The following is a 13,325-nucleotide window of genomic DNA, read 5'->3' as shown; positions in this document are numbered from 1 at the left end:
CAAAGTTTCAACTTCTCTGTTGTCTATTATTCATTTACTGGTTACAGTTTTTGGTCTGCGGCCATGCTGGAGTAACTCCAGAAAATGGCTTTAGTCAATCATATTCGTCCCCACCCCCACCATACTTACTTCAGTCTGTTACTTGTTTCATCAGGCACTATTTATGAAATGGCTAAGTTGGCCTTTTTTATTGGACATTAAGGGACATAACTCAATGCAATCGTAGACATACATGCACACATATTTATGTAAGTCTTTTGTCTTGACTTCGTGTGGTAGATGTAAATGAGTGTCACTGTCATACAAGCAGTGTCATTCGTTTCCTATCTTCAGCAAAACTGTGCTTGGCCATGGGAAAATATTACCTTGCTTGGAAACAGGTGAGGGTTAATGACAGGAAGGACATCTCACTGAAGTAAATCCATGTCAATAAACTCTGTTGACCCCCATGCAAGCATGGAAAAGTGGACATTAAAATGGTGATGATACTGATAGTGAAATGTATATGTGTGTGTGTGTGTATGTTTGTGTGTATGTGTATGTGTGTATATATGCCTGTGTGTGTGTGTTTGTGCATATGTGTATGTATTTATGTTTGTGTGGGGGGGGGGGTTGAAGGCATGTGGCCTAGTGGTTAGAGTGTTGCCCTCACGAGCACTAGATTGTGAGTTCAATCCCAGGACTGGGTAGTGTGTTGTGTTCCTGCAGATAGGAGAGTGGCAGAATTATTGGTACATTGGCAAAGATGCCTTACAGTATATCTTCCGGCTCTCTACATTCTGAGTTCAAATCCCACCTGCCCGTAGAAGGCAATGGGAAACCACTCAAGTATCCATCCCAAGTCTAGCCATGGTAGCCAAAGTTCCAGTAATCTCCTTAATGGTGGCAGAGGAAGATATGGCCCCCTCCCAGATCACATAAAAAGTACTGGAGAAGGTTCACATGTACTGGACTTGCCCAAGTGCAGACCATCACTAGACAAGACTAGATATGTATATCACCCAGTATTCTCTGTAAAATGGTTGGTGTTAGGAAGGACATCCAGCCATAGAAACCATACCAAAGCAGACAGCTGAGATTGGTGATGACTTGCCAGCACCTGTAAAACTGTACAACCCATGCCAGCATGGAAAATGGATGTTAAATGATGATGAGGATGGTAATGATGATGACAAAGGCAACAATGATGACTGTTGTTATTATTATTATTATTATTATTATTATTATTATTATTATTATTATTATTAGTGAAGGCGCATGGCTTAGTGGTTAGAGCGTCAAGCTTACGATCGCGAGGTTGTGACCTCAAATCCCGGACCGGGCTGCGTGTTGTGTTCTTGAGCAAGACACTTTATTTCACATTGCTCCAGTTCACTCAGCTGTAAAAATGAATTGCGACGTCACAAGTGCCAAGCTGTATCGGCCATTGCCTTTGCCTTGGATAACACTGGTGGCATGGAGAGGGGAGGCTGGTATGCATGGGTGACGACTGGTCTTCCATAAACAACTTTGCCTGGACTTATGCCTGGGAGGGTAACTTTCTAGGTGCAATCCCATAGTCAGTGTCATGACCAAAGGGGGTCTCAGATTATTATTATTATTATTATTATTATTATTACAAGTCAACTTTGCCTTTCATCCATTCGGGGTCGATGAAATAAGTACCAGTTACACACTGGTGTCAATGTAATGACTATCCCTTCCCCCAAATTTTCAGGTCTTGTGCCTACAGTAGAAAGGATTATTATTATTATTGTTGTTGTTGTTGTTGTTGCTAAGGTAGCGAGCTGGCAGAATTGTTAGCACACCAGGCAAAATGCTGTTAAGAATTTTGTACATACTCTTACTCTTTACTCTTTTACTTGTTTCAGTCATTTGACTGCGGCCATGCTGGAGCACCGCCTTTAGTCGAGCAAATCGACCCCGGGACTTATTCTTTGTAAGCCCAGTACTTATTCTATCGGTCTCTTTTGCCGAACCGCTAAGTGACGGGGACGTAAACACACCAGCATCGGTTGTCAAGTGATGTTGGGGGGACAAACACAAACACACAAACACACACACATACATATATACATATATACGACAGGCTTCTTTCAGTTTCCGTCTGCCAAATCCACTCACAAGGCATTGGTTGGCCCGGGGCTATAGCAGAAGACACTTGCCCAAGATGCCACGCAGTGGGACTGAACCCGGAACCATGTGGTTGGTTAGCAAGCTACTTACCACACAGCCACTCCTGCGCCTTCATGTTCTGTGTTCAAATTCTGCGAAGATCAATATTGCCTTTCATCCTTTTAGGGTTGATAATGTAAATACCAGTTGAGCACTGGGGTTGTTGTAATTGACTTACCCTCTCCCTAAAATTGCTGGCCTTGTGCCAAAATTTGAAATCATTATAATTATCATTATTGTTCAGTTGGTCATTTTCTGCCCATTCTTCCATGCTTGCATGGATTTGAGAAACATGTTACTAAAGCATTTTAATATTAGATACCCTTTAGTGGGTGGGGGGTTGACTCTGACTGGTTTTTCAAGTAAGGAGTCTCTTATATCACAAGTCTATGAAGATGAGAAGCAAGCAGTCAAGTTGTTGGAAAAAGTGACAACACCAATTTTAATGACTGCTGGCTGCCTTGGAGCACAAATCTAAACAAATACAGACACATTCATGCACATATAGGCATGCATATACACATTCATGCATGCATACATATATGCATAGATAGATAGATAGATAGATAGATAGATAGATAGATAGATAGATAGACAGACAGGTTGACAGACAGACAGATAGAAAGATAGATAAACACACAGACTGGTTGACAGACAGACAAATATATTAAGCTTCCTTTCTGTCTACTAAATTCTTTCACCAAGGCTTTTGTTAGCTCAAGGCTATCGTAGAAGACATTTGCCCACCTGAAATCACATGTTGGAAAGTAAATTTCTTTGCTACGCATCTCTGCCTGTATGTGTGTGTATGTGTGTGTGTGTGTGTGTGTGTGTGTGTGGTGTGTGTGTGTGTGTGTGTGCGTGCGTGCGTGCGAAACAGGCTTTTGTACAGTTTCCATAAACTAAATTCCATTCACTTGGTATTAGTGGACTCTTCATTTTATATTAGAATCTTAATCCTTAGATTTTTCCTTTTTATAGTATGAATAAATATATATACATATATATATATATTTACATATCCAAACTCTATCCATCCATTTTCTAAAGATAGCCTTCCCCCCTTTTTTTCGTTTTTTTTTTTATTTGTTCGTTGTAACAATCATTATAAAAATTCCCAGTAACAACATCTAAAGCTCTTAAATCAATTTGTGAAAAAGCAGTTTCCTGTGTTTTCACTGTTTTTATTGCAATGTCTGGTGCAGTTAAAACAGATTATTCTTCGAATGTTAAACTTCTCTTCTATATCTTTACCAGTGAACATTAAAATCCATCAACAGCTAACACCTTTGTCGATAGATCTCCATTAACTCTGCTGCTCACCTCAGCCATCTCTGCTGAGACTCAGTCACACTTACTTTATTCGATGTTTTGTGTGTTTATCTGTCAGTTGTTGCTCGCCATTAAATTACTCCTTGTTGCATCACTTAAAATTTATATATTGCTTTCCTTCTCTCTCTCTCTCTCTCTCTCTCTCTCTCTCTCTCTTTCTTTCTCTCTCTCTTTCTCTCTCCCACTCTCTCTTTCTCTCTCTCACTCTCTCTCTCAAAGATCAGAACACTATTCCTTAGGATTGCCTCCTCTTTTCCTACCATTTCCCATCCCCCCACCCATATTGATGACTTTCTCACTTTAAGCTGCATATTATATTAATCTTTTTTTGTTTCTTTTCTTATTTCATTTTTCTTTTATGTCAAACAAGATTGTTTTTATTTTCTTCTTCTTTTATTCATTTTTTTCTTTCACTCCTTTTACTTCCCCCACGACCACCACCTCCACCACACATGATTTTTTTTTTCTATTCTTTTTTTTTTATTCCTTTCTTCTTGTCATTTTCTTTTCCTTATTTCCGTGCTTCTCTTCCTTTGACCTCTCAAAATTAATTGATTCCAGCTTCTCCAATATTCCATGATATGATTCTCAGTTTTAAAATGCTGAAAATAAATTTTAAAATATTAGTTTTTTTTACTAAAATTCTTTCCATTTATAGCTAAAAGTAATTGCTATTTTACTTTTATTCACCTGTTTGTTTTAGTCATTCTCCATTTTTCATGCTACACTTTCAAACTAAACATTATACAACACTTGCATAATACACTTTCCAAACACATTGTCACACTGCACTTTACACTACCTTTTGACACTGTACTTTCATACTATATTTTATACTACACTTACATATAATACTTCATACAACACTTTCTTACCATACTTCCATACTTTACTTGATACTACACTTCCAAGCTACGCAGCATACTATACTTACATACAACAGTTTCCAACTACACTTCAACACTACACTTCACACTACCTATATTCTAATATACTTTCATACTACACTTATACTACACTTACACACTACATTTTCTTACAACACTTCATGTAACACTTTTCAGCCACACTTACATACTACACTTTGATGTTATACTTTCATATTGCACTTTATACAAAACTACGTACAACACTATCTAACAATGCATTAGACTACACTTACTAAATTTTCATATAGACGCAAGAGTGGCTATGTGGTAAGTAGCTTGCTTACCAACCACATGGTTCCGGGTTCAGTCCCACTGCATGGCACCTCGGGCAAGTGTCTTCTACTATAGCCTCAGCCTGACCAAAGCCTTGTGAGTGGATTTGGTAGACGGAAACTGAAAGAAGCCCATTGTATATTTGTATATATATCTATGTATGTGTGTATATGTTTGTGTGTCTGTGCTTGTCCCCTCAACATCACTTGACAACTGATGGTGGTGTGTTTACGTCCCTATAACTTAGCAGTTCAGCAAAAGAGACCAATAGAATAAGTACTAGGCTTCCAAAGAATAAGTTATGGGGTTGATTTGTTTGACTAAAGGCGGTGCTCCAACATGGCCATGGTCAAATGACTGAAACAACATAGATGCTTTGTCTTTCACTGAATCAGAGATAATGGAGTTGTTGTTGTTGTTGTTGTTGCCTAGTCCTAGTTTGTTGATTGAGTAGTCCTATGATAAAAGACATTCCAGTAGTGGCCAACACAGCATTTTCTATGTCTGGTTGTTCAGTGGTTCCCATTCAAACCATCCTATCCAATACCAGCATGGAAAGTGAACTTTAAATGATGATGATAATGATGATGATGATGACGACAACAGTGATGGTGACCATGACAACAATGACAATATTATTTGTCCAATGCATCTTTCATTTTTTTTAAAGCAGCAGAGTGAGATTTGAGAGGGATATGGTTGTCATTTCTAGCAAATTAAATGACTGTGTAGAGGCTTTGTCTCACTGGATACTGAAGCTAATTAATAACGTAGGTAACATGATTTATGTAAACATTTCAGTCCTGATCATGAAATATATCATAACAAGAGAAAATAAAGATAACCCTAACCCTCTATTAGGGTTAAGGTTAGGATTAGGGTCAAGCTTAAGTGATTTGAAAAGAGCAACAGGAAATTTAAAACATATGTGTGTGTGTGTGTGTGTATGTGTGCGTGTATATGTGTGTATGTGTGCCTGTATGTGTGTGTATATGTATATACACACACATACACGTGCACATACAGCTGGTACCATTGGTTTTCATGGTTTTCTTTCACATCTCTTTTTTGTCCTGAAACTGGTGCTAAAGGCCAATGAAACAGGTTGATTGGCTGCAGATGTTCGGGAACAGCTGTCCTGATAGTGGATGATATGGTGCTGAAGGCAGACACACACACACACACACACAGAAGTAAAGACATATTGGATAATTTAATTTACTATTACATGTCTTGTGTTTCTGCTTAAAACCTTTGTTTCTCTCTTGTTCTTCTTTCTACATTTGTGTTTGTGTGTGTCTTTCTCTCAGCCATCAGATAAAGTGGAAGGCATCTTTGATGAAAAAGTCCATCGATTGTTGGAGATTTTCCCTGCGGCATGTCACCTTGAAGCCTTCCACTGCCTCAGTCTGGCAAGTGGAGACATGGATGAAGCAACTCAGTTGATACTTGATCGTCATGAATCAGGAGAAAGTATTGTTTCGAATAATGAAAAAGTAAGATTTTGTTTGTACTTTTGTCTTTTTTAGGTTATTGTGCTAATATTTTCTTTCCTTTACATTTTCTGAGAATGAATCCAGCTGCAATTGACTTTGGCATTAATCATTCAATGAGAGGCGGAGGTCAATAAAATAAATGAAAAAAGGATCAAAGGTCCTTCCTGAGCTATAGGCTCATAAGGCCAGTTTCCCCAGATCATGATGCATATATATTTCCCCCTGAGAACACTGGGGTCAATGTAATCAATTAGCCCCCTCCCCCAAAATTTCAGTACCTATAATAGAAAGGATTATTATTATTATTATTATCACTATATTATTATTATTATTATTATTATTATTATTATTACTACTACTATTACTATTATTATTATTATTATTATTATTATTATATTATTATTATTATTACTATTACTATTATTATTACTATTACTATTACTATTATTATTATCATTATTATTATTATTATTATTATTATTATTATTATTATTACTATTACTATTATTATTATTATTACTATTACTATTACTATTATTATTATTATTACTATTATTACTATTACTATTATTATTATTATTACTATTATTATTATTATTATTATCATATTATTATTATTATTATTATTATTATTATTATTATTATTATTATTATTGAGTGAGAGAGCACTGCATACCATCAAAGTGACACTGGGGTAAATTATACAAAGCCCAGTATACCCATTATGACTACCCGTCTGATAAGGGTACACCAGGCACATGCATCACAACCATATATGCGCGACATGGTGATCTCATATCAAGATAAACAGCACATGACCTTGCAGGTGGAGCCTAGTTAGAATTTTCTTCTGGTCGAGTAACCCATCCCGCTCAAAAGGTCCCTGAATAAGGATTGTTTAAGGATGTTGAATGAACCACCTATGTTTCCAAATGTGAATTATCCAAACCTCCAAGAATTCCTTTCAACACACGGCTATGATGCTCCCCCACTACTTCTGCTTGTGATCAGAGATGCACATATCGTCAGCCACTAAGGGACATGCTCAACTGATTAAGGTCAAACAACAGACAAGCAAATCTGTGGTATTGAGCAGAATATTTGCTGTAGCCCATCTTTTGTACCAAGACAAAACAATGTACATGATAACACTTCCAATCAGTTAAGATCAGAAGCCATGAGAGCCACTGCCTGGTACAACACCAAGGCATTCATCATCATCGTCATCGTCATCGTCATCGTCGTTGCTGTTGTTGTTTTGTTAATGGCAACAAGCTGGCAGTCTCATAATTGTGCAGGACAAAATGCATGTTTTTACGTTCTGAATTTAAATTCTGCTGAGGTTGACTTTGCTTTCCATCCTTTCAGGGTTGATAAAATAAGTACCAGTTGAACACTCGGGTTGATGTAATCAACTCAGCCCTCCCCTCCTGAACTTGCTGGCCTTGTGTCAAAATTTGAAACCATTGTTATTGTTTTGTTAATCAAAACAAAAATGAACAAAAATGAAAAAAAAAAATCTGATATCTTCTTTTGTGTTCTTGCAGAAATATTTACATTTCCAGACTCCAATCCAAGATGACAAGAAAGTCAGAGACCAAATGCTTCAAAAGTATGTATATTTAGCAATTACATTAAGGAAGAGCTATTTTAACTATTTTAGTACCATTTTAACTCTTTAGCTTTTAAATTGGCTATATCCGATCCAAATGTTCTCAGTTTATATTCAGACTGGTCAGATCCAACATCTCACACATACCCTGCAACATCGTTCTAAAAATAAACAATCACATCATCAAAATCCTCAAACTATGAGATAGTTGCATGATTAATTCAAAACAATGTGAATAAATAAACATCACATTTGACAGAGTGAAATGAATGCTAAAGGATTCAAAATACATAAAAACTGCAATTTCTTTTCTTCTATTTACTTGTTTCAGTTGTAGCGGTAGCTGATATCCTCACTGTTTGAGAGACACAACAGGAACAACCCAGCCAAAGATGGCTCTAATCTCAAACGAGATCATTCCTATTGTGTCTCTCAAACAGTGAGGATATCAGCTACCGTCTGCGGCCATGCTGGACCACTACCTTCAGTCGAGCAAATCGACCCCAGGACTTATTCTTTGTAAGTCTAGTACTTATTCTATCGGTCTCTTTTGCCAAACCGCTAAGTTACAGGGATGTAAACACACCACCATCAGTTGTCAAGTGATGTTGGGGAGACAAACACAGACACACAAACACACACACACACACATATATATATACATATACATATATACGACGGGCTTCTTTCAGTTTCTGTCTACAAATCCACTCACAAGGCTTTGGTCGGCCCGAGGCTATAGTAGAAGACACTTGCCCAAGGTGCCACACAGTGGGACTGAACCAGGAACCATATGGTTGGTAAGCAAGCTACTTACCACACAGCCACTCCTGCACCTTTCATTTATTTCTTGAGATGCCATGATGTTAGTCTGCTTTCTGTGATCTTATCCACTACATCTGTTGAAAATTAGCTACTGGCTCAGATGATTTGCTTTACCATATTTTCTTGCATTCAAGTTGGTGTATATAGTATAAATATGTAGTGTAAGCATTCAAACATCATCTCTATTTTTCCAAATCCTGCTGCAAAGTTGTCTTGATGTGTAAGCCAACCAAACATTTTCGGTCTGAATAATTCGACTTGTATGCTGGAAAGTGCTGTATTTTCTGTTTATTTTCAATCTTAAGACATGTGAGTTTACTGCACGGTAGTTTTCAGTTAGTAATCCAGAACCTGATCTACTTGGACATTTGGTTCCTATCGTAATGACATAATTGAAGTTAAAACACTACAACTAGGAAAGATCAAAATTAATTAAAGTCAACTAATTCTACAGAGACCTCATCACTGCATTTCCAATTCTTATTACGTGAGCTTTAAAGAAATGTTTAATCCTGTTTTTGCTATCATAGCAGATTTTTCCCCCCTCCTTTTAAATCTAATTTTAAAGCTATTGATAATCTGGTTTTATGGACACAAGATTATAGAACTGAAGAAAATTACTTTAAAAGAAAATATCAAAAATTGATAAAAGCAAGTATTTATTTTTTGAAAAATATCAACAGTATCAATAAATAGAGAAAACAAAACAATAATTTTCTAGATTATGAATTTCACAAAACTTTTTACTTAAAGCCTTATAGAATGGATTTACTTTAGAATCAGCTTAAAATTTGTGGAATTAGTGAAATAATAGATATTATTCCATTAAATAACAAAAACTTTTGGAATTTAAAAACTGGAAAATTTTAATATTAGATTATCAAGCATTAGAGACCTTTTATTATTTTAGGTCCATTTAGATGCTGTGTTCAAATTCTACTGAGGAGTTTTGGCTTTCATCTTTTCAAGGGTCAGCAAAATAGTTCCAGTAAAGTATTGTGTTGATATATTTATAAACAAATTAATATAGCTCCCTACCACAAAAAAAATGTGTGGCCTTGTGCTCTCTTTTCTCTACACATATCAAACAGCTTTAAAAAAAATGTGTTTACATTCTTGTTTTACCCACAACAAGGTTTCGTAATATGTGTGTGTGTGTGTGTGTGTGTCTGTGTATGTGTGTGTGTATGTGTCTATATGTGTTTGTATGTGTGTGTCTGTGTGTGTGTGTGTGTGTGTGTGTGTATAAATATATCATCATCATCATCATTTAATGTCTACTTTCCATGCTGGCATGGGTCAGATGGTTTGACTGGAACTGGCAAGCCAGAGAGCTGCACCATGTTTCAGTCTGATTTGGCATGGCTTCTACAGCTGGATGCCCTTCCTAATGCCACCCACTCCAGGAGTGTAATGGGTACTTTTATGTGCCACCAACATGGATGCCATTTACATGACACTGGCAACGACCATAACAACTACGATTCATGGGTGCCATTTACATGGCACCAGCAATGGCCCCAATAATTCACAGGTGCCCTTTACATGGTACCGGCAATGACCATAACTACAATTCATGGGTGCCATTTACATGGTACCATCAATGACCAGAATTGTGATTCACACTTCCATTTAATTGGCACCATCAATGGCCACAACTACAACTACGATTCATAGAAGCCATTTACAAAGCACCAGCGATGACCCAACTCCGATTTCATGGGTGCCTAGAACCACGATTTCACAGGTGCCATTTACATACATATATATTCTGGTTGCATCATGTGAAACCGTTAATCCTGACACATTTTTTTCTCTCATCTCTTTCTGTCAAAGTGAGTAGGCTTGAAACGTCAAAGACTTTTCCATTTTTCTGAAACATCAAACTAATACACCTGTTTGTTGTTCCCTCACATATCTCTTTTGTTTTCTCCCTCGCCTTTTGTTTTCTGTACACACACTCACACACACACAAAGCATCAGTACCAAATAGTGATTAGGAATGAACAAACTTTAGGTTAGTTAAAGTATGTCTATGACATATTTTAACTTCTAAAGGCAAATTCATTGCAGTTACTATGGAGAAAAAAATCTCTCTCATAGTAAAATGTGTAAAAACACCATATCTGCCCAGTGCTTCTCTCTAGCAGATTCCCAGATATGCGTTTCTAGCTCTCTTTAGCTTTCTTCAATGGGAAATACCAAAGAGAGATAACCCTGAGCAGATTCAAAGCCATAGCTTTACTAAGAAACAGTCAATATCAGTGACTGAGTTACACTAGTGTGCCACCTGGTTGGAATAAAAATAGCATCAGTGCTAAGCAGTGATTAGGAATATTATTATCATTATATTGATAAGACATTTGATGACATAATCAGCAGAGTGTCTGAGAAAAATATCTTGCAGTATTTAATCTTGTCCTTTTACATCCTGAATTTTGGTTTACTTTGCTTTCCATTCTTGCAGCAACAATGAAAATAAGTACCAGTCACGATTTGTGGTTGGGACAATCCCTTAAATTTGTGATACTTTGTCAATGCTCTCAAAGTTCTATTTTATTTATTTATTTTTCTTTTTCAGATATGCTTATATAGATGAAGAAGAAGATAAGAAGATATATAGACCAGCTGCTCCCAAAAGTGTAGGTTAAACATTATCCTTAAGTGCATCTGAATATTTGTTTGCATGTATGTGTGTATGTATGTATGTATGTATGTGGAGGCGCAATGGCTCAGTGGTTAGGGCAGCGGACTCGCGGTTTCGATTCCCAGACCGGGCGTTGTGAGTGTTTATTGAGCGAAAACACTTAAAAGCTCCACGAGGCTCCGGCAGGGGATGGTGGTGATCCCTGCTGTACTCTTTCACCACAACTTTCTCTCACTCTTACTTCCTGTTTCTGTTGTACCTGTATTTCAAAGGGCCGGCCTTGTCACTCTCTGTGTCACGCTGAATATCCCTAGGAACTACGTTAAGGGTGCACGTGTCTGTGGAGTGCTCAACCACTTACACGTTAATTTCACGAGCAGGCTGTTCCGTTGATTCGGATCAACCGGAACCCTTACCGTCGTAACCGATGGAGTGCTTCCACATTTGTTTGCATGTATGTGTGTATGTAAGTATTAATGTGTGTGATTGTATGTATGTATGTATGTATGTATGTGTGTGTTTGTATGTATATCTGTCTGTTTGTCTATCTCTCTCTCTCTCTCTCTAACATAAACACACACACTAGGGTGGAGTGAAAAAGGTACTTTTTACACAGATTTTCAAAATATGTTTTCAAGAGTATATTTTTTTATTGCGAAATCCTTTAAAAACAACTGTGTTAAAATATCTGAAGTTCTTAAATTTACATCTTCAGGCTCTGCAGCCCACTTGAAATTTTGAATAATGAGCAAAAAATCAATTTATAACACATTTGCTGTTCCTCATTTTATTTTTTCTATTTGTTGTTATGAATTGATTTTCTTTTGCAAAATCCTTCAAAAACAGGAGTGTTAAAATTTCAAGTTCTAAAATTTATATCTTCAGGCTCCGCAACACACTTGGAATTTCGAAATTACGTGAAATAAATAGAGTTTTCAACTTTGTTTCCTTTATTATTTTTAATACTAGGTTACCGAATATATGTTACATGAGGTCTAGATTACACACACATTAAAATAAAATTACGTGTAAGCCAATTTTTGATTCTTCACATGTTGATCCTGTAAAAAAAATCTTGTTCTCTCTGTGGTACATTTTGTCTCTACTACAACTGCAGTCTTTAAAGGAGTTGCACTTGCAACAGGAAATGTCAAATAAATCTTTTGTTGCATTGTTTTTAAACACATTACTCTTTGAAACGCTGACGCATTTTTTTCTATTTTCAATAGATTTTAGTAATGCTTGGTGCTTTAGATAAAAGTTTAAAATTTTCAGTTTCACTGAATCAATCGCAACACAAGGGATGGGTGCCTTTTGCCAAAGAAGAATTATCTTTTCTTCTACAATCTTGACAATTTGTTTAATTGAAGGATCTTTCTTAACTGCATTCTTTTCTTTTTCTTGTTCAGACAAACCACATTTTAGTATGTCCTTGTAAGTTGGCCAAACTCGCTCGCTAAGATCACATTGAGTACCAAATATTGGTCATTTAGTATCATGACATGTTATTGGCTTATGAGTCATAACTAAATGTAAACAACACTAAATTTAACACAATCATTCATTTTAATACAACGGCCTAAAGACAAGGTACAAAGCAGAAAACTTCACACGTGTACGATGTATGTTCACATGCAACAACCATTGCAGCGGTACTGGAGAGAAGTTCACACTCCCGTTCTCTTTATAGTCAATGCGGAACCTCAAGATATTAGTCAATTGTATTGAAACATGGTATGCAACCTTTTAAGGATACTATATTTACTGCTTTGCATTCTGCTATGTAGAAATATATATTCGTTATGACTTATAGTCCAGAAATCCAAAATTCGACCAAAAATAGCAATTATAAAAATTTTCAATTGTGTTGCAGAGCTCGAAAAAAATATTCAACTGGAAAGTTCTTTGTACGCCTTTCTTTTAACCCTAATTTGCAACAAAATATTCTTGGCTATCCAATTTTGAAAGTTGCATTTCTTGCTCCACCCTAAGACACACAGTGTCTGTGTGTGTCATATAACTGATATATCACCATT

At 36.6% G+C, this 13,325-nt stretch overlaps 1 protein-coding gene across 1 annotated transcript in view; it reads left to right on the top strand.

The window, feature by feature from the left end:
* Window positions 1-13,325, top strand: part of LOC115220491 (CUE domain-containing protein 2-B) — a 111,756-nt gene that overhangs the window by 94,164 nt on the left and 4,267 nt on the right. Inside the window, exons 6-8 of the mRNA XM_029790621.2 lie at window positions 6,020-6,205; window positions 7,753-7,817; window positions 11,224-11,284. Of these exons, the coding sequence (XP_029646481.1) occupies window positions 6,020-6,205; window positions 7,753-7,817; window positions 11,224-11,284 (312 nt within the window). The remainder of the gene's footprint in view (window positions 1-6,019; window positions 6,206-7,752; window positions 7,818-11,223; window positions 11,285-13,325) is intronic.

Source organism: Octopus sinensis, linkage group LG16 (genome assembly GCF_006345805.1).
Source record: "Octopus sinensis linkage group LG16, ASM634580v1, whole genome shotgun sequence".
Taxonomy (NCBI): domain Eukaryota; kingdom Metazoa; phylum Mollusca; class Cephalopoda; order Octopoda; family Octopodidae; genus Octopus; species Octopus sinensis.
The sequence above is the reverse complement of the archived record's forward strand: the minus strand, read 5'-3'. Positions and strand labels throughout refer to the sequence as shown.